Source organism: Lissotriton vulgaris, chromosome 4_1 (genome assembly GCF_964263255.1).
Source record: "Lissotriton vulgaris chromosome 4_1, aLisVul1.2, whole genome shotgun sequence".
NCBI lineage: Eukaryota > Metazoa > Chordata > Amphibia > Caudata > Salamandridae > Lissotriton > Lissotriton vulgaris.
In genome coordinates, this window is record NC_141691.1 from 1,248,667,994 (window position 1) to 1,248,689,680 (window position 21,687).

General features: G+C 46.2%; 1 protein-coding gene across 1 annotated transcript in view; it reads left to right on the top strand.

Annotated features, from left to right (window-relative positions):
- RTTN (rotatin) overlaps positions 1-21,687 on the top strand; it is a 1,129,552-nt gene that overhangs the window by 238,907 nt on the left and 868,958 nt on the right. Inside the window, exon 14 of the mRNA XM_086965450.1 lies at positions 8,799-8,911. Coding sequence (XP_086821576.1) covers positions 8,799-8,911 — 113 coding nt within the window. The remainder of the gene's footprint in view (positions 1-8,798; positions 8,912-21,687) is intronic.

Below are 21,687 nucleotides of genomic sequence, written 5' to 3' on the forward strand. Positions count from 1 at the left end.
TGCTAGGGTGATGGGTACCCCAGTGGCAACCAAGAGGCACGCCTGGCTTAAGGGGGTCTGGTTTTTCATCAGATGTGCAGGCCACCCTTTTGGACTCTCGCCTCTTTGGTACTCAAGCGGACTCGGCGCTACTGTGCTTTAAGGATGAGGCAACACCAGCACGGATTCATTCCACTTGGATGCCTCGCCGCATTCAGATTTATTCTCGGATTACGCCGATCACCAATCGGATTGACGTCCCACCCGCCCCTTACGCCGGATCCCTGCATCGGCCCGCTTTGAATCATCTGAGCCTTTCCAGATCCACACTGCATCTTACCCAAGTCCTGATGATGATCCTGATTTAAAAGGGGATCGAAATGCCGTCGACCGTTCAGCGCGAACATAGGAGCTTCAGACAAAATGGTTCCTGAAATAACACCTGTATAATTCTATCAAAATCAACATTTCAAACAAAAACGGAACCACCTTATGTCATCAACTCACTGTATATATTGTTCACTCATCACCTTGCGCTGCCGCCGCTGATTTTTGTCACTTACTGCTACCGTGCGTTCACCCACCTGCACTGAGCACCAAGTACAATTTGGGTATTTCTAATTTTATTTCCATTTTGTTCCTTGTAGTGCTGTAGTTGTTTTTCCTTTTTCCTATAATAAATATGATGCCACAAGCACATATGTTAAAATTGAATAGAGTCTCCTTCTCTCCTTGTGATATTGTTTTATACATATCTTAACCAATTGTCTTTTTGAATTACACCAGTTGGGATACCATATGTTTCTTTCTTAAGGATAGGATAGTAGGGCCACAACTAGATGTTGGGTCTACAGCCCCAGCCCAGAGGCTTTGGTTACCGCAGATTTTTCTTATTTGGCAGGTCTCCCTCCTTTCAGGCCTGGCAGCAGCAGCAACAGCAACAGGTGAATCCTCTGTATTGATCGTACAGAGGGAAAGGTAGATCTCGGTTGTGAGGCTCAGCTCATCAGGAAGTCTCCTCCTTCTCCTCTCCTGTTCCCCCAACTGGTACCGCAGGGAAACAGCTCTGGATCCCTGATCTAAGAGCATGAATGTCCTGTGGGAGGTCGGGTGTCCCCTTTTCCATGGAATTGGAGATCTGTTGCATCAGATCTGTGTTTTGGATCTTGTGGAAAATGGATACACCCGTCCTTTCCGGGAATTACACCGTCCTTTCCCCCATCGCCTTGGCTGGTGCTTGTAGGACCATCTGTTGCTCCTGCAACAAGAGGTTCTCTCTTTGCTGCAGAAAGGTGGGATAGGGGTTGTTCCGGAGCAGGAGAGGGGTCATGGATGCTACTCCCGGTATTTCCTGATCCCAAAAATGGACGGGTGATTAAGACCGATCCTAGACCTCAGGATCTTGAATTTTTTATTTCAAACAGGAGAAATTCAAGATGTTGACCCTAGCTGAGGTTCTTTTGGTGCTGCAGCAGGAAGACTGGATGATATCTATTGATTTACAGGATGCGTATTTTCACATTCCCATCCTGAATTTGCATCGGAAGTATCTCCGTTTTACGGTGGGATCTCAACACTACCAGTCTACGGTCCTTCCGTTTTGTCTTACATCCTTACCACGGGTCTTCACGAAGGTGATGGCAGTGGTAGCAGCTCAACTCAGAAGATCGGGGATTCTTGTTTTTCCTTATCTGGATGACTGGCTGCTCAACGCAAAGTTGCCAGAGATGGTGCTGCATCATCTGCAGGTAACAATACAGCTGTTGGTCGACTTGGGGTTTTCGATAAATGTGCCCAAATCTCACCTGGTGCCCTCTCAGCGCAACCTGTTCATAGGGGCAGTTCTGGACACTACAGTGAGTCATGCTTTCCCTCCTCCTCAGCGGATTCTAGATATCCAGACTTTGATTCCAATGTTTCAAAATGGAGCGGCTGTTCCAGTTCTGAAGGTCGTACGCCTGCTTGGTCTTTTCGCTTCCTGCATACTGTTGGTCAACCATGCACACTGGCATACTAGGGCGCTCAAGTGGTGCCTCAGCAGCAGTGGTTTCAACACAACAGGGATCTCAGGGAGGTAGGCACAATCTCCAGAGACACTGCAGCGGAGCTATTATCGTGGAGTGTTTCGGACAGCTTGTCTCAAGGGAAGCTGTTTCAACCTTTTTCTCCGGTGGCCACAGTGATAAGGGATGCCTCCATTATAGGGTGGGGAGTTCATCTGGAGGTCTAGGGTCTTTGGTCTCCAGAGGAAAGATTGCTTCCCATCAATCTTTTAGAAGTGCGGGCGATACGTTTGGCCCTCAAGGCCTTTCTTCCCTCCCTTAGTGGTCGGGCAGTTCAGGTCCTGACGGGCAACACTACCGCGATGTGGTACATTAACAAACAGTGAGGCGTAGGGTCGTATCGTCTCTATATAGAGGCTCTGCGACTCTGGTCCTGAGCTCAGGGCCATCAGATTTGCGTGATTGCAAATCATCTGGCTGGAGAGCTGAATAGGCGTGCAGACAGTCTCAGTTGGCAGTACTCTGCTGATCATGACTGGCGTCTCCATCCGGAGGTGGTCCCTCACATTTTCAGGATGTGGGGATTTCCTCGGATGGACCTTTTTGCCATTCAAGAGAACACTCACGGTCGGTCGTTCTGAAGTCTACAGTATTTGATGCAGGGAGCGTTGGGGGACATGTTTCAGCTAGACTGGAGGGTTCACAGCTTCTTTACGCGTTTCCTCCCATACCATTGATTCCTCGAGTTCAGAGAAAGATTCGCCAAGACTGCGCTCAAGTCCTATTCATTGCTCCGGACTGGCCAAGAATGGTGTGGTTCACAGACCGACTTTACCTCTCATCGCACACTCCGCTCCATGAACCTCTCAGGGCAGACATCCTTTCGCAGTCACAGGGGCAGGTTCCACATCCCGCCTCCGGAGCCTGCTCCTTCATGCCTGGTTATTGGGCAACCTGAAATCTTTCTCTCTCTCACCAGATGTGATGGATGTTATTTTATTGGCCAGAAGACACTCCACTAAATCTCTCTACTCTAGTAGGTGGGCCAGGTTTGTAAAATGGTGTGGAGAGAGATCAATTGATCCTTTATGAGCCCATTTGTCTGATATTTTCAGTTTTTTTCTTTCCCTAGCACAGCACAATTGTGCAGTAGCAATGGTCAAGGGCTACTTGTCTGCCTTGTTGGCTTTTCTTTGCTTACCAGACCAACCCTCTTTGTTTAAATCTCCCATAGTCATGAGATTCATTAAGGGTCTAATTCATTGGTTTCCTCTCACTCCCTTTATCATGCCTCAGTGGGATTTGATGTAGTCCTTACTTTCTTGATGGGGGTCTTCCTTTGAACCCCTGCATAGCTGTCCATTGAGATTCTTAGAATTTAAATTAATATTTCTGATTGCAATTACTTCAGCTAGGAGGTTAGTTAGCCGCAGATGGTTAGCTCTAAGCTCCCATTGACCCCAATTCATGCGGATAAGATAGTTCTTAGGACCAGAGCTGCTTTCCTGCCTAAGGTGGTCACTCCCTTTCACCGAAGACAAGTTATCACTTTACCCACTTTCTATCCTCTCCTCACCCTTCCAAGGAGGAGAGACTTCACTGACTGGACCCTAAATGGGGGGTCAGCTTCTACCTGGACAGGACTATGGATTTCAGGTTGGGCAAGCAACTCTTCATTTGATATGTGGGCAAAATGAAGGGCAAGGCTGTCCACAAGAGAACGCTGTCCACGTGGATCATCCTCTTCCATAAGATCTGCAACGCTTTGGCCAAGAAAGACCCTCCTGAAGGTATTTGAGCTCAATCCACCAGCACTAAGTCTTCTTCTTCGGCTTTAGCTAGAGGTGTCCCTGTGGTAGACCTCTGCAAAGTGCCAACTTGGGCCTCCCTCCACACTTTCGCAAAACATTATTTCTTAGATTCGGAGGTGAGGAGGGACGGCCACTTTGCACATTCTGTGCTGCAAGATATTTTGGTATGAGATAGGCGTGCACCCTTCTCCAAGAACGGGACTGCTTGGGGATTCAATTCAAAAGGCGAGGAATCCACAGGCATATGTATCTATCAGAAGAACAAGTTACTTACCTTCGGTAACACTTTTTCTGGTGGGTACAGTATCTGCCTGTGGATTCCTCATTGAGTGTGGCGTAACTTACAAGTTTACCACACCCTAGCACCTCCAAACAAGTGGTGTTGTGGAGAGGTTCAACAAGACCTTGAAGGGCATGATTATGGGCCTACCTGAGCCCATGAGGCGTAAGTGGGACATCCTCTTGCCATGCCTTCTCTTTGCCTACAGGAAGGTGCCACAGAAAGGTGTAGGGTTCAGCCCCTTTGAACTCCTCTATCGCCATCCTGTTAGGGGACCTCTGAGCCTTGTCAAGGAAGGGTGGGAGCAAGTTCCCAGGACCCCCCAACCCGGCATGTGGTCAGCTACATGCTGTTCCTCCGCAACTAGAAGGCCTCTCTGGTGGAGTTTCAGCCTGGCAAGAAAGTATGGATCAAGGAGTCAGTAGAGCCTAGGGCTCTCCAGGACCGGTGAACCGACCCATATGAAATCAAGGACTGTAATGGGGGAGTCCACCTACTTTGTGGATATCCAGACCCCATGGAAACTCCTAAGGGTGCTCCATGTGAACAGACTCGAGCCTCAGTTCGAGAGGTCTGCAGTGAGCATGCACCTCATGACAGATGAGGGGGTGGAAGAGGAGAGATAACGTCTCCCTGACCTCTTCTCTGCACCGGAAGACAATGGTACAGTGGAGGGCGTTAACCTCTCTTCCACCCCGATCTCAGAACAGCAGGGTGACTCTTACCAGTTGCTGGGATACTTTGCCTCACTGTTGTCACTCACCCCAAACTCTCACATCTTTGCATCCACGATATTGGCACTGGAGACAGCTCACCTGAGGAAAACAAAATGTACAGGTTGTCAGACAGGGCTGGGGTCCGCATTAAGGGGGAAGTCTCCTAGATGCTGGCTGGTACAGCCCTATCCTGCTGGTACCAAAGGCTGCCACACAAGGTGCCACTCCAGAACTCCGGTTCTGTGTTGACTACTGGGGACTCCATTCCGTCACCAAGACTGACACCCACCCCATCCCCAGAGCTGATAAGCTCATTGATAAGCCGGGTGCTGCTACATTTCTCATTACCTTTGATTTGTCATCAGAGTATTGGCAGATTGCTCTGACTGTGGGGGCCAATGAGAGGTCAGCATTTTCAACCTTAGAGAACCACTTCTAATTTCGGGTGATGTCCTTTGGCTTGAAGAATGCCCTTCCAAAGGTTGGTTAACAGACAGGGGCCTGGTTGGTAAGGAGGTCTTCTGTGCCCCTTACGTAGGCAACATTGCTGTCTAAAGTTGCAGCTGGGAGAAACACCTGCATCTCCTCCACGAGGTGCTTCAGACCCTACAACAGGCAGGCCTGACCATCAAGGCCAGGAAGTGCCAGATTGGGCAGGGCTCTGTGGTGTACCTGGGTAACCTAGTAGGTGGGAGCAAGGTGCAGCGTCTCCAGGCCATGATTGAAACTATAATGGCCTGGCAACCAAAGACAGATGTGAGAGCTTCCTAGGTCTCACAGGCTGCTACTGAAGATTTGCTAAGGGGTATGGCAGCATTGTGGCCTCCTTACCTGAGCTGACTTCCAAGAAGCAGCCCAGATTGGTGATCTAGACAGAGATTTATCAGAAGGCCTTTGATATCCTCAAGGAAGCCACCGAATCTCTCCAAAAATTCATCGTGGAGATGGATTTTACAGAGCATGGCACAATGGCAGTCTTAGCACAGATGAGCGAGGATGGCCTAGACCAACCGGTGGCCTTCATTATTATGGAGGTTACTTTCACAGGAACAGAGGAGGAGTGCTATTGAAAGAAATGCTTTTGTTGTGGTCTGGGCACTAAAGAAGTTGAGAGTTTAAGACGAACTTCCTGGTGAAGACCAACTACAGACCCCTCAGATGGCTCATGCAGATGAGGGGTGAAAATCCAAACTGTTGAGGTGGTCCATCTCCCTACAGGGAGTAGACTTTTCGGTGGAGCATTATACAGGGCCATCTCATGCCAATGCTGATGGCCTCTCCAGGTTCTTCCACGTAAGTGAAGAGAACTCCGAAGATGTTGGGTAGCTCTCCCCACTTTCTGCTGAGGGGGCATGTGTTAGATCTGACCACCTTAGGGTGGCCTTCCCCCGAACATTTTGCGTACTTCCTCCACTTTTCTGACCTCGTTTTGCTGGCTTTAGGACTTTGTGCACTTTACTAGTGCTAAATTATTGTGCTCTCTCCCTTACAACTTGGTAACATAGGTTCATTCCCAATTGGCATATTGAGTCTGGAGCCAGTGCATGAAGGCAGGCCCTCTGTGCACGTCAAAGGTCTGTCTTCAAATTCCCAACTGGTTATAAGTACTGGACCTCTGACAGCATTTCAGTACATTCCCGGACCTGTGAAGATTCTGGCAGGCAGAAGGACTGCTGTGCTGCTGAAAGGACTCCCACTCTGCTGGACTGCTGTTTTTTTGGACTCCTGCCTTGCTGTGCTGCCCTGCTGCCTGCTATTCTCCTGCCTGGGTGAGAAGGTCTGGACCTGCATCACGTGAACCTAGAGTGACTCCAAGGGCTAGCTGGCTGGCCTCTTGAGCTGAAGTTTCAGAGAATTAAGACTTCCAACCACCCTGCTTCTGCACCTGGACTCTGCCATGCGTGAGTCTGCCATGCAAAGTGGTACCACTCTAGTCCTGGACCCTTGAAAGTGGGCCTAAGGTGCTTGCTTCAGCAAAACCCATGCATTCACTGTCTAACTGGTGCATCACCGCCATTGCGTGGATCAGAACCGGTGCATCACCGCCATTACTTGGACCAGAACTGGTGCATCGCTTTTACTGCGTGAATCAGCCCGACACATCGCTTCCGGCACCACTACTGCACAACATTCTTTGCATCCCCATCTACTGCATCCTCGCCGTTGACGCTGAATCTATGCATCAAAGTTCTTCGTTCATTGTAGCCGATGCATCGCCACTACTGTGGACTTAAGGACAGGAGCATCTCCACCACTGCGTGGATCGACACCAACGCATTGCATCGGCCGCATCCCGCATATTCGACCTTGACGCAGCTATGATTAAGGATGTTTTTGTTCAGCGGATCTCATCGGTTCCCTGTATCAGGCCCGAGCTCCAGCGCGGTTGGTCGGAAATGTTGATTTTGTCCTGGTCCGGTGTGACCAGATATCCCAAGTAAGCACTTATTGCTTCTAAGTGCTATTTTATAGTCTCTTCTTTACAAATTCATATTTCAAGTTCTATTTATTGGATTTTTGTAGTTATGGGATTGCTCTCTTTATTTAATGAAAAGCTGTTTTTCTAATCTGGTGTGGAATATTTTGGTGTGATATTCTCACTGTTTTTAGTGTTGCATGAATACTTTACATATTGCCTCCTAATTTAAGCCTACCTGCTCTGTGCCAAGCTACCAGAGCGTGAGCACAGGTTAATTTAAAGTGTGTATCTAGCTTACCCTGACAAGGAGTGTGGTCCCTACTTGGACAGGGTGCAAACCTCGACCAACTAGATACCCAATTTCTAACGGATACACACAAAAGAATAGAAGGGAGAAATATGAAAGATATACAATGGATATTGAACCAGAAGGTAAATTTAGGGTTTGCTCGCCTCTTACCCCGACTAGGATTGTGTTTACTGCTTGGCTAGGGCCCATACCACAGTGAACCTACAACCCAATGTCTAGCACCTTTATTGTTAGCTTTTTACCTTCGTCAACTCATGCCTATTGTATTGAGCATACGCTTTCCTAAAATGGAAAAGTGAAAGCACAAACCTTATGCCCAATCAAAAGCTTGTGGAGCCGAACATCAGCAGTTTGTAGGTGCATTATGGTGATCGAATGAGGTCAAGTGGCTTCTGAACTAAAAATACCGTTGAAAATGTGGCCTGACAGCATAAAAAGAGATCTTGTTTATACTGCTGCTAGCACAACAAGCAGAACAAATTATGAAGAGAAACATTTGTTGCAGTGCATTATTGGATAACTCTGCCACAGAAGTAGTGAGGAGCTTTTCATAAGCAATGTGACTTTTATAATATATTGCAATCATTGTCATGAATGTTGTATTGATAAATAATGTGCAGCAAAAGGTGTAAAAGAATATGCTGAAAAGATGTTTCACAATCCATTCTCTCCCCAACACCCAGTTTTAGCTTTTTGGCCTTGATCTTTTTAATGCAGACCGAGACATAAAAAGCCTGAGATACAGGCAGTCCTCTTATTACCAACCATTTTTAATGCTTAAAATAGCGAATCTGTAGTGCAGCTGAATCAGTCAGCTCGATACACATTGTGGGTTAGGTTCAGTCTCCTGTGCTGGGCTGTAAGGTGCCTCTCACTACATTAATCAGTCCACCGAAAGCATCTCTCAGCACATCGAGCTATGTAGTCAGTTGTTGAAGGTACTTCTCAGCACAAGGACTTATTCTATTTTTAAACATTCTCTGCACAAAGACTCGCTGGAACTAAATGACTGCATAACACAAAGCATTGAGCATACTAAAGAAGAAATCGATAATAAGCATCAAGAAGCTGAGAACATCTTCAAGCACTCAGTGTTACTACTAAGCTGCTGAATTATCCTATGTAATATTTGGCTGTGCTTCAATAGGTCAGAACAAGATAAGTCTGTGGATAAGGAGAGAGGAGTTCAATGAGTGTTAATGGTAGATTTGTTAAGGACATTGGTGATGCTTTTTTCTTTTCACTGTGAATTCAACAGCTGTATTTTTGGTATTTTCTAGGGAGAGAAGAATTTTTCAGAATTGGTGGAGTTAGCTGATCAAGCTCTAAACAGCCTTTCTTACCATCAACACTACCCCATGGTTGAAGAATTCATCCGCATTTGCTCAGACATGTAATAACTTTTTCTTTAAACATGAATGTTAAGCAATTATTTTTTATTGAATGCGCAAACGAACATATGCATGCACACCCACATGAAAATGCATTTGTTCAATGTCTCCTCCTGTATTATAAGTTTAACAAGGCATTCATTCATTTAAGTTAATTAATTGTGCACATACAGTGTGGGGTGCATTTCAAGGCAAACCTCATCACTGGATCATCGGCATCATTCATAACTCTCTGTACTTTGCCTTTGATTCAGTGGAATCCATGAACACATTTTAAGATTAGGATGAAGAAATAATAATATAAAATGGTGATTGTGTTTGCTCTCTTTCTTTACTCCCTCTGGTTGCAGTGAGTGAGGCTCTTGACCCCACCCCATCCATGAGGTGATCAGAAAGGGTGAGCTGATAGTCTGGTTGAAGTGTGGTCCCGATCACTATAGGGCTGAATCCTAAAGCGCCCGTTACTTGAGACTCGGGTGTCTGAAATGGAGTGGAAATGTTTGAGGCCTCAACGGTTAGGCCTTAGTCTGAGAGAGAGTTAAATCTTGCCAATTGCAGGAAGGCAACTTGCAGTGTAGTCTCGGCCCTCCCATTTTGGAATAGCAAATGGAGATGGCTCAATATGCAGCACGGCCTCACTATGTGCCATTATCAGTCCGTGTGAGGAACACCCAAGGGGCAGTGCATCTAAAATAAGATTTTAGGGGGGAACACGAAAGAGCACACGGGTTACTGGTCCTCATCGAACTTTTTCTAATACTAAACAAGCATTAGCAAAGCCAATATGTCTATTCTTGGTGAGCTTGTGCGATGGTTATTTTTTTGTTTTACAAACATGTCACAAAAATATTATTATTTAAAAATAAAACATGCCAGTATCTAAATGTATTATCCATATGCTTGCTTAAAAAAAATTAAATTAGATTAGCCATTCAGTGCCTGTAAATTAATTAGAAGAGTGTGGTGCTTCCTAGCAAGCAAGTGTGCTTAAAACATGTAGAACATCCTTTTTGTATCTTTAATATACATCAAAGGAAATATGATTATTAATGATGTAAAGAAATAGTACAATTGGCTGAATTACTTTCATTTGAAGACCTAGTTTAAACACGGAAGAATGACTAAAGGACTTAAAAGGCAATGAATGGGAAGAAAAAACGTACTGGCAATGTAAAGTATTGACCCACCAGCCATGGCACTGAAGAGCATTTCTTTTTAGGCAGTTATGCACATGTGATTAGGCAATATGCCATCACGCACAGTGCAAGGTAGCCATTGGCTGAAGTGGGCTGAGCGTTGCTTAATTTGAGCTGGTGGTTGCAGGTGGGCCCCACCTGCACTCTTTTCGCTAGACTGGCGCTTATTTTTCCTCAACAAACTTCGATCCAGAACAAGACAGAGAAAAATCCAAAAGGGTAACAGAAGGCGGAAAAGAAAGATAGGAAAAAGTAAGGATGGGGAAAAAAGTGACAAAAAGCGAAAGCTGGGATAAAACAAGCATTGGCATAGCTAATAGGTCTCGCATTTAGGAACTTCAACAGAAATACTTTATCTGCAGTCCAGGACACCTATTTTTTTACTTCGTGTATGGTAATTAAATGCTTTGTCCAAAATCACACCCTATTGAGCAACATTTGAGAATGGAACCTAGTTTCCGAGCTCGTACAGTTCGAAGTTTTGCTGTTGAAAGCACATTCACTTCCCATTAACACAAGTTGTATGCTGCCTATTAGGCAGGCTAAAAATGATAAGTATGTGGTTGTGTGCTGATGACGAGCTGAGCTCGTCATGTAACGAGGTTTTTTGCAATCTGCAGCACCCGGCGGGAAAAGCTGCCGCAGCGATGCGGTTAAGCAGCTGCCTAATAAAAGCCTCAGCCGTTGTAAGGTTACAAATTAAGCATTGGGAGTGCTACTGGAGCCTGACGTTTTATCCTTTAAAGCACATTCCCTTCATATTTACACCAATTGTACGTTGCCTATTAGGCAGGCAAAATAAATAATATATATATATATTGTTTAAAACTACTGCTTAATGGCTGCCCCGGCAGTTGCTTGTTTACAAATTAACCATTGGGAGTACAGCTAGAGGCATGCCATTATTTCATTTCTGTTTTTGCCCAATAACATTAAAACATGTTCAGTGTACTTACAGCCAGTGGCGGCTGGTGACATTTGAAAGTGGTGAGGCGTAAAATGATAATCATACTGCACCGTAGCGAGCGAGCGAGCCTGAACCCCCTAAGGAGGGTTCGGGGGGATTTCCCCCGAGAAAAGTTTGAAAAAAGAGTGGACAAATGGTGCATTTTCAAGCAAATTTGAGAAAGCAGGAAGGTTAATAAAGCAATTGTGAAAGTGCAGTTATTACATTAATAAAGTGGTGTCATATAACATAGGTAGCTGCTTATTCAGCATAACTACAGAGCTTCATAACAAACTTTGGAACACAATGCTTTGCTGAGTACCTCACAGATGTATTTTAATACCAAACAAATAAACAGGACGCAAACTAGCAGCATTTAAACAGAGTGTTCACTTTTTGTAATTGAAATCGGCACGTCTGTTTTTAATGGAATCAAACTTCTCAATGACATTGTTTCTTTATAGTTGATATTGAGTCACAAAACACATAATGAATTAAAATATTTTACAGCAAATTAGGCAATCCCCCACCCTTCGGATAGATGTTTTGGTCACAGTTTGTAGGGCAGCTGATCTGGCAAGTATGAGGTGACAGTTTAACTAAGTTCAGCAATCACGTCTGGTCTGTCGAGGCACAATCCAGGAAGCTTGGGGCAGATAAGGACATGCGACGGAAAAATCTAGCTTTAAGAGAAAGCAGATTGCAGGCCAACAAAATCTTAGGATGGAACAGTGGTGGCAGGGGCACAAGCCAGGGAAGATGCGAGAGAACAGTTGTGAAGATCTGAGGTGTGATGTTGACTATGACTTGAAAGAACAACAGGATTTGTAAGGGGTTTTATTGAGAGCTGTGCTGGATTAGGTACAGAGCCCACCATTGGAGTAGTGTCCACCAACTGCAGCACGTGGAGCCCTACCGCAGGTTGCAAGAAGCAAAGCATCCCAGAGGAGAACAACCCGGCCGAGAAAGAAAAGGTGAGCAACATGGTCTCTTGACATACCATGTCCCACTGCCTCAGCGGAGGCTCCCCCCCCCCCCCCCCCCCCATAAACACCCAAATCGCCTGTAATAAGGAAATCAGGGACATTTTATGAATGGATTGCAGGCTACCAGGTTCTACATTACACATTTTTTGATATAGGTATTTTGCAGGCTCCATCCCCTATGTGAGCACTGATGCTAAATGTATTTGATAGCGTAATATGGAATGTTACACACACAGACTCAGTTTATGTTCACCTGTGCACGATTGACAAATACTGGTATGTCGGCCTTCGAAGCAAAATCGTTTTTCAATCTTTATGAAATTCGACGGCAGTTCTTTTGAAGGTAATAGTCGGTCTGACAGGGACATAGGAAATAGTAAAAATAAAGGATCGCAATAAAATTGACCCTCTTTGTTTTGCTGTTTTAGAATCCGATGCATGCAATAGTCACAGGACATGTCTGCCTCGAGTCATTACATGTAACCATGCTCGCCCAATTCTGCCCACATCCCGTTATCCAAAAACAGCGGCAGGACAGATGTGTGTTTTCCACCCCGTGAAGAAACACTGCCCAACCAAAACTCCCTCTTAAGTCAGCGGACATCAAAGCTTAGATCCGGATATTTATAGAACATAGCAGGCTGGCTCCTTAATCCCACGACGCGATTCTGCCAAAATGCATCTATTTGTTCTGTATTCGTTTATTTAAATGTCTTTCCGAGCAAACACGGGTCACCTGAGTGGAGTAGGCGTTTTTGATCTCATTGTAAAAGAGCTGTGTGCTTTTCTGATAAAAGCTGGACGAGATGGTACCCCCGCTGCGGCCTCAATAACACGCGCACTACTAGATACCAACATGGCGCTGCCGGGGTCACGCGGCCGGGGCACTGCCAAGGAAGCGTTATTACCACAGGCGCATTATGCACAAACCTACACGACGCAGCTATGTAAAGCCGACAGGACTTTTATTTCACCTGGCATTTTACCGGCGGGCTGGAGACCTTGAAAGGCGGTTTTGAAAACCCAGGGCCGCTCTATGTGCCCCGCCACTTCTCCAGCTCTACAGATGGTAAACCAGCAGAGCGATAACATTATATATAAATGGCATGGCCCTGTTCCCAGACCCTGGCAGTAGGAAAGTCCACAGGCCCGTCAGATCAGGTGCATCTTGAAGCCATGCAAGGGCGCTCTAGCGCAGTTTAATGGACATCGAGTTGTATTCTGTGCTTCTAATGGGTTAGATGCTAAGGCTTTGAAGAGACCTAGGTGATATGAAAAACGTCGCATAAGTGCATATATTAACAAACACAGCAAGGCCCTAAAAGCTGCCGATATACATCAAGGAGGCTTGCGGGAAGACAGGCTGATGTGGATGTTGCAAGACGTGTGACACACCTACCTGATGCGTCGTCATTCACAGTGTAGTGGTCTGTGGTCACACAGTCAGACTCTCGATGTCTGATTGATCTCCAGAGTAGACTCAAACGATTACACTCCGCCCTCGTCCTCGAGTCGACTGCACGTGCTCTAAGGGTGACTGACTGGACGTGGTCAACTGAGAATGTCCAATCACTGAATGGCTTAACACTAAGCCATTACAGTGATTGGGCATTGCCACGCTGGATGCTCCCACCCCGCGGTGCAACACTAGACTGCTGCTGGCAACCACAAGTGACTAGAAGCACTACATGATGCTGCACTGACTAGCCAATCCTGACGCTGCTCTCTTTAGAGGAGAGCTGCTCTCTAAAGAGAGCAGCGTCAGGATTGGTTTGAGCATGAAAAAAAGTTGCTCCTTTTTCAACTACTGGGGTCTGTGGCAGTAAGCAAACACCGTACTCAGCGGTGCTTGCTTTTCAAAGGCCACAGGCGTCAGTAGCTCAGGAAAGGCAGCCGGTCAAACACCACATGCGCAGTGGTGCGACAGTGAGTCAGACACAGAGTGAATGCAGGCTGTCAGTGTAACGTGATTTGATGACGTTGGCGCCGCAGCGCGATAGAGCGCAGTTTAGATTATTTTAATATTATTATAAAAACTTGTCACTTCAACTGTGCGCGCTAAATTGCCCCCAATAATTATTAGTGAGGCAACGCCCCACCGCCCATATGGTAAAACCGCCACTGCTTACAGCAATGTATGTGCCATCAAAACAAAAGCCATACAGGTAGAATAATTTTGGAGCTGGACTCCTATCTATTCTATACTACTATTATATTCTATATCTATACTACTATTATAAAGAGAGAACACAAACCTTTTGGCAAGGTAAACTCGGGAACCACAGCGCCAATCCACACACCCAATACATTGTTGTAATCCTCAGGGTGTGCAGATGGACATAGGCTATAGAAAATTAAAAAAAAACGTACATTTAAAAATATAAGTAAAAAAAAAAAGTAGTGCCCTGAAAGTAGCGCCGGCCGCGACGCTGCGCTGGCCGCAACGTACGTGATGACGAGGAGGAGCGGCGGTGAAGTGAGGAGCGCGGGGAGGAGCGGCGGCTCAGGTAAGGCTCTGGGACACGGGAAATGTCGGGGCGGGAGGGAGCCGGTGCGGGAGGTTGGCCCTGAACAAATGCGGCTGAGATAAGGCTCAGGCTCAGGCTCTGGGGGCATTGTTTCAGGCTTGCGTGCACTCCCGCCCCGGCCCGCCACGACATTGTCCGGGATACAGACAATGTCGTGGCGGTCCGGTGTCGGGAGTGGACGCAAGCCTGAAATGCTGCCCCCAGCCCCCTTCTGCCCCAGGCAACGCTGGGGCGGGCTGCTAGTTTTAACTAAAAGTGCTTCAGAAGGCGGTCGCACAGAAAGTAATAAAAACAGAAGTAAAAGAGAAAGTTATCTGTCTGTATATAAAAAACCAAAAAGCACAGAATAAAATGCGCTATAATACAGTTAAACGGCCCAGATTTAGAAAAACCATTTGTGTGCACTTTCGAGCCCTATTTAGCATAGAAATTAAATACAACAAACAGGAACTGCATAGATCATAAATTAGTGAAACAAAGATATAATCTAGGTTACCATGTTTTAATAGTGAAACCAATATTGAATGTAGGTTGCCGTGCTCTATATTATATAGTGGTGTTTTAAACATAGGGAAAGTGTAGTTCTAAATATGAGCTGGTGGTTTCTGGTGCTCAACACCAGCACCTAATAATCAACAGAAGTACTTTATCTTTGCTGGAAAATGCAAGCTCTCTAAGCGTGCGCCGAGGTCATTATCGTAGAACATTAACAAGCGATAGAGAAAGCACAGTAACCTGACCCACGAGGAATGCAGTTGCCAGCCTGCGCGCCTCTGCTCGCTCACAAGAGCAAAAGGCTGTGGGAGTGAACATTAAAAAAGAAAGTGGGGCATGCACCCGCCTTTAGTCATTTACGTGCTTTCATTACTGAAAGACACACGCAAAAGCCAAACCTATGTGTGGGAGGAGTCAGACCCACACGGAGTAGTTTATAGTACTTACAAGAAGCCTTGCAGGGCAGCGCAAGCGCGCTGGCTCAGGCTTAACCTGCAAGAATTTAGCTAAAGAAGGAGGGAGTGTCCGGTGTTGGATTACAGAGTCATGAAATGGATTTGCGATAACGAACACTTGTTATTTAGCACCCGACCTAGGATAGCTCCTTCCCAGGCCTCTGTACATAACTTTGGGCCCTCATCTTATTTTTTTGCAAATTAGGCACTGGGTTGACCCGTTGTGCAGTGGTGTATGCTTTGGGGTAAGCAACATTTGAATGACAGCTTAGTAGACCAATGGATGAAGGGGATGGCAAAATTCCTGTGGTATGTATATCTCATTGTATATTTTATTTATGATTTTTTCTAATTACATGAAGCTGACCACAAAGCAAACAGTGTCTTTAGGCCAGACCTAAAAGGCACAGTGGACCTAAGAAGACAAATGGAGAAAATGGAGACAAAGGTCTTACCTTTTGGACTGCTAGTCTTTGCTAATACTTATCGCTGATGCAGTGCATCATCTGTAAAAAGAAAAGGAGCCATTATGTGGCCAAATTTGAGCTGCCAGACCCCTCAAAAAGTAGTGGAGGACACAACAGCCAGTGGGTTGCCTGGGGAGAAACAAATATAAATAAAAAACAAGCATTTGCAATGCAATTGGTCTCGCCTCTTGGACCTTATATGTATTTAGCTATGCAGCACATTAGCCTGGGTGCTGAAACGTCTACTGTTCTTTAACATGGATGGAAAGTAAGCTCCAAACTGCGTGACACGCCTGGTATCTTAACACATGGAGAGAACTATTGCCTTTCAGCAGGAAATGGTATAGTCCAAAGCTGTTTTTAATATAAAATCAGAGCCTTTAGTGGTCATATCACTTAAAGTACAAAATTTGAAAAAAATATTATTGTCTACGGGTGCTCATGGAAGACAATTTCTATGGACTGGAATCTAGAGAATGCTAAAGTGATTCTGGTATTTTACTGATCTCTGCTGGTCGTTTTCTATCAAGAAAGTTAAATAGAGGTAGTTGCCAGAAATATTTAATAAAAGGAAAGTCCCTCAGCTGAAAGCAATTCTGGTATTTTACTGACCTCTGCTGGTTGTTTTTCATCAAGACAGTTAAATAAAGGCACTTGAACAGAAAAAAAGTCCCTGAGTGGAAGCAGACCAGTCCGAGGTCTGATCTCCAGAACCCACAAAGTACATTACATATAGGTATATACTATAGTATATAAGTATATACTAAAGTATATACAAGAGATCTCGAATGCTCGATCTAAAAGAAAGCCAGGGAGGAGTGGGGAAAGCAGGGGACAAATCGTTTGGGGGGAGGGAGTGAATGAGGGATCAACACGGAACACTTGCGGGTGTGGGTGTTCGGGGGCTGGAAGGGAGGGAGAGGTAGAAAAAGTGTACTCATGGAGTGCAAAAAGAATAACAAGCATTTGCAATGCAATAGGTCTCGCATTATTTAAGTTTGAGCTATTAGCATTGTAAATGGCAATTGTTTTTTGCTTTCTGCTATAGTTTTTTTTTACATAAAAAGCTACATATAAAATATGTTTTATTAAAGTTATTTATGCAGTATCTAAATTTTGTTTGCATAAAAGAGTACAATAATATCTTAGTAAAAAAGTCAAATATTTTAATGGTAATTCACCAAATGTTCATTTATGTGTTGGTTTTGAAAATAGCTAAATTAATAGCTTTGTCATTTACAATGCCAATAGTTATAACTTTCGCAAATGTGACACCTATAGCATTTGTAATGCAACATTTGTATTTACGTGACTTAGATGTATTGATATTATAAATAACAATGGCTTTTATTTTTTTTTAATACTTAATAAAAGTGATTGTAATTTATAATGGCAATAGCTTAAACTTTTGTAAATAACTTTTGTGAAGATTATGTTCAGTGTATTTTATTGTAACGAAATCCAAGAACAGAAGTGAAATATTAACATCTTTTTGTGACATTTGTAATAAAGCTTGAAACATTGAGAGAACATATTTGTGCTGTGGTGGTGCTGAGTGATGCTGTGGTGGTGCTGAATGGGGCTGTGGTGATGCTGAGTGATGCTGTGGTGGTGCTGAGTGTTGCTATGGTGGTGCTGTGGTGGTGCTGTGGTGGTGCTGAGTGATGCTGAGTGATGCTGTGGTGGTGCTGAGTGGTACTGTGGTGGGTCTGAGTGATGCTGTGGTGGTTCTGAGTGATAATGTGGTGGTGCTGAGTGACTGTACTCACTGTCACTCTGCACTCACTGTCACTCTGCACTCACTGTCACTCTGCACGCACTGTCACTCTGCACGCACTGTCACTCTGCACGCACTCTGCACTCACTGTCACTCTGCACACACTCTGCACTCAGGTCACTCTGCACTCACTGTCACTTTGCACTCACTGTCACTCTGCACTCACTGTCACTCTGCACTCACTCTGCACTTACTGTCACTCTGCACTCACTGTCACTCTGCACTCACTCTGCACTCACTGTCACTGCACTCACTCTGCACTCACTGTCACTCTGCACTCACTGTCACTCTGCACGCACTCTGCACTCACTGTCACTCTGCACTCACTGTCACTGCACTCACACTCACTCTGCACTCACTGTCACTCTGCACGCACTCTGCATTCACTGTCACTCTGCACGCACTCTGCACTCACTGCTTCTGCACGCACTCTGCACTCACTGTCACTCTGCACTCACTGTCACTCTGCACTCACTGTCACTCTGCACTCACTGTCACTCTGCACGCACTCTGCACTCACTGTTTCTGCACGCACTCTGCACTCACTGTCACTGCACTCACTGTCACTCAGCACTCACTGTCACTCTGCACTCACTGTCACTCTGCACTCACTGTCACTCTGCACGCACTCTGCACGCACTGTCACTCTGCACTCACTGTCACTCTGCACTCACTGTCACTCTGCACTCACTGTCACTCTGCACTCACTGTCACTGCACTCACTGTCACTCTGCACTCACTCTGCACTCACCCTGCACTCACTGTCACTGCACTCACTGTCACTCTGCACTCACTCTGCACTCACCCTGCACTCACTGTCACTCTGCACTCACTGTCACTCTGCACTCACTGCTTCTGCACGCACTCTGCACTCACTGTCACTCTGCACTCACTGTCACTCTGCACTCACTGTCACTCTGCACTCACTGTCACTCTGCACGCACTCTGCACTCACTGTTTCTGCACGCACTCTGCACTCACTGTCACTGCACTCACTGTCATGCACTCACTGTCACTCAGCACTCACTGTCACTCTGCACTCACTGTCACTCTGCACTCACTGTCACTCTGCACTCACTGTCACTCTGCACTCACTGTCACTCTGCACGCACTCTGCACGCACTGTCACTCTGCACTCACTGTCACTCTGCACTCACTGTCACTCTGCACTCACTGTCACTCTGCACTCACTGTCACTCTGCACTCACTGTCACTGCACTCACTGTCACTCTGCACTCACTCTGCACTCACCCTGCACTCACTGTCACTCTGCACTCACTGTCACTCTGCACTCACTGTCACTCTGCACTCACTCTGCACTCACCCTGCACTCACTGTCACTCTGCACTCACTGTCACTCTGCACTCACTGTCACTCTGCACTCACTGTCACTCTGCACTCACTGTCACTGCACTCACTGTCACTCTGCACTCACCCTGCACTCACTGTCACTCTGCACTCACTGTCACTCTGCACTCACTGTCACTCTGCACTCACTCTGCACTCACTGTTTCTGCACGCACTCTGCACTCACTGTCACTCTGCACTCACTGTCATTCAGCACTCACTGTCACTCTGCACTCACTGTCACTCTGCACTCACTGTCACTCTGCACTCACTGTCACTCTGCACTCACTGTCACTGCACTCACTGTCACTCTGCACTCACTCTGCACTCACTGTCACTCTGCACTCACTGTCACTCTGCACTCACTGTCACTCTGCACTCACTGTCACTCTGCACTCACTGTCACTCTACTGTCACTCTGCACTCACTGTCACTCTGCACTCACTGTCACTCTGCACTCACTGTCACTCTGCACTCACTGTCACTGCACTCACTGTCACTCTGCACTCACTCTGCACTCACCCTGCACTCACTGTCACTCTGCACTCACTGTCACTCTGCACTCACTGTCACTCTGCACTCACTGTCACTCTGCACTCACTTGTATCTGTCTGTCTTTGCTTTATTTTTTTTATATCTGTAAATGTCTGAATTAGCTCATATGTGCGTGAGTGCTTGTGCGGTCATATATGTAACAGTAATGAATGTAACTGCATGAACGTGTGGGTTTGTGCTTGTGTGTGTGCGCGTATTGGGGTAACTGTGCATGGTGTGGATTGCATGTTAGCATGTTAGCATGTAACCAACTGATTTTGGCCTCAGAAGTTCACATGCCCACAATTACAGATTTCACTCACTGGATCAGGCTGAAATCCTGAGCCAACTGAAACGCCCACACAGTAAGCTGTAACACAAAGACAAAAGACCCACGGGCATTTGAAGTTCCACATGTTTTCAGGAGTCAGCAGCCAATTTAAAACACAATTATGCAAATACGCAAAGAAAACTTCCAATCCTGCATCTGAACTTCAGTAGCACGAACAGGAAGGAGAAGCCAGACAGGACCTGTAGTGTTTAAGAAAGAAAAGTCTGAAAGTAACGGGGGGAGTGGGTGGGGTGCAAATGAATGCTGAAATAAACAATAGAGGAAAATCAGGAAATGTACTTGCTGCTCCAGAATTGAATGCAGTCATCTGTAAATGAAAAGCAATATTAAACACTATTGCATACTGGATCATCGGCAATGCATTGTGATTGGCTAGAATGTCAATTTATACGTATCTGAGGCTTTCGACACACAACAAATCAAGTGTAACACCTGCCTCGATTTTGAGGAAAGTTACTGTGTATGAAAAACTGACCTTTGCAAAAAAGCTAATCCTGAAATGATACCACTGACTGACTGCACTGGACTCTACGGAAGAACTGACAGTGGTAACATAACGTTTTATAAAACTTAAGAATTCACCTCGCAAACACCAAACTGCCCATCCCCCTGCTCAAGCCGCCGGCCTCTCCTTGGAACAAGCATGGCGCGTGCTGCAGTCCGCCGCCGGCCTGTACCAGGAAGTCAGGCAGGCCGGGCGGGACAACCGGAAACAGGAAGTAGGAGGGCGGGAGCCAACCCCGCCTTCCACGGAAGAGCCGCGATTGTTTTGAGCACCGGAGCAGGCAGGAGCCTACCCTGCGCCCCGGTGCCGAAGAAGGAAGGAAGAGTCCTGCTGCCGGTGAGAGCCGAGGAAGCCGGTGAGTGGGGCTTTGCCTTGTTGGGGGGGGGGCATGTGTGTGCGCGCGCGCGCCCGTGCGGCGGCGGGCTGTGTATGTGTGTGAGCGTGCATGTGTGTGTGTATGTGTATGTGTCCTGGAGTCTGTGTGTATGCGTGTGTGTGACGGGGGGGGGGGGGGTTGCCTGTCTGGGTGCCTGTGTGTCTGTGTAAGTGTAAATGCGTGTGCGTGTGTGTGGAGCCGAGAGGAGAGGGGCTGGTGTGTGTGGAGGGGTCTCTGTGTATGCGTGTAGGTGACGGGGGTGTGCCTGTGTATGCGTGTGTATGTGCGCATGCGTGAGTGCTGTGTATGCGTGTGGCTGTGATGTGCGCATGCGTGAATGTTGACGCGCGTGCACGCAGCTCAATCCAGCCAAGGATAAGCTCGTCACAGTTTCTTGTCCCTCATTCCCCCGTGTCAGACAACATTAAGTCTCCAGCCTGGACGCATCCTTCGGATGCGATGTCCAGGCGAGACCTAAAAAGTAGTAAATGTGAACATTGGGAGGATATAAGTGATCCAATCAAAAGAATTATAAAGAGGGAGAGTGACCAACACAAGAAGAAGGAAAGCCTTTGACTAAGAAGCAAGCAAATTAGGGTTACAAGCAAGCCAACCGTAAGCAGTGAGATGGCTGAAAGCCCACTAAGTTTTTGGTATGGTCCACAAGAGGTTTCTAAGTGAAAACTGGATAGGCATTCATACATTTATACTAACTTTTCTCAAAAGTTGTATTCGGAATTAGAAACACAACAAACCATAATGGGCATGGGATAAAAAAATTATAATAGAGCAATGATTGAAACACTGAAGTTCA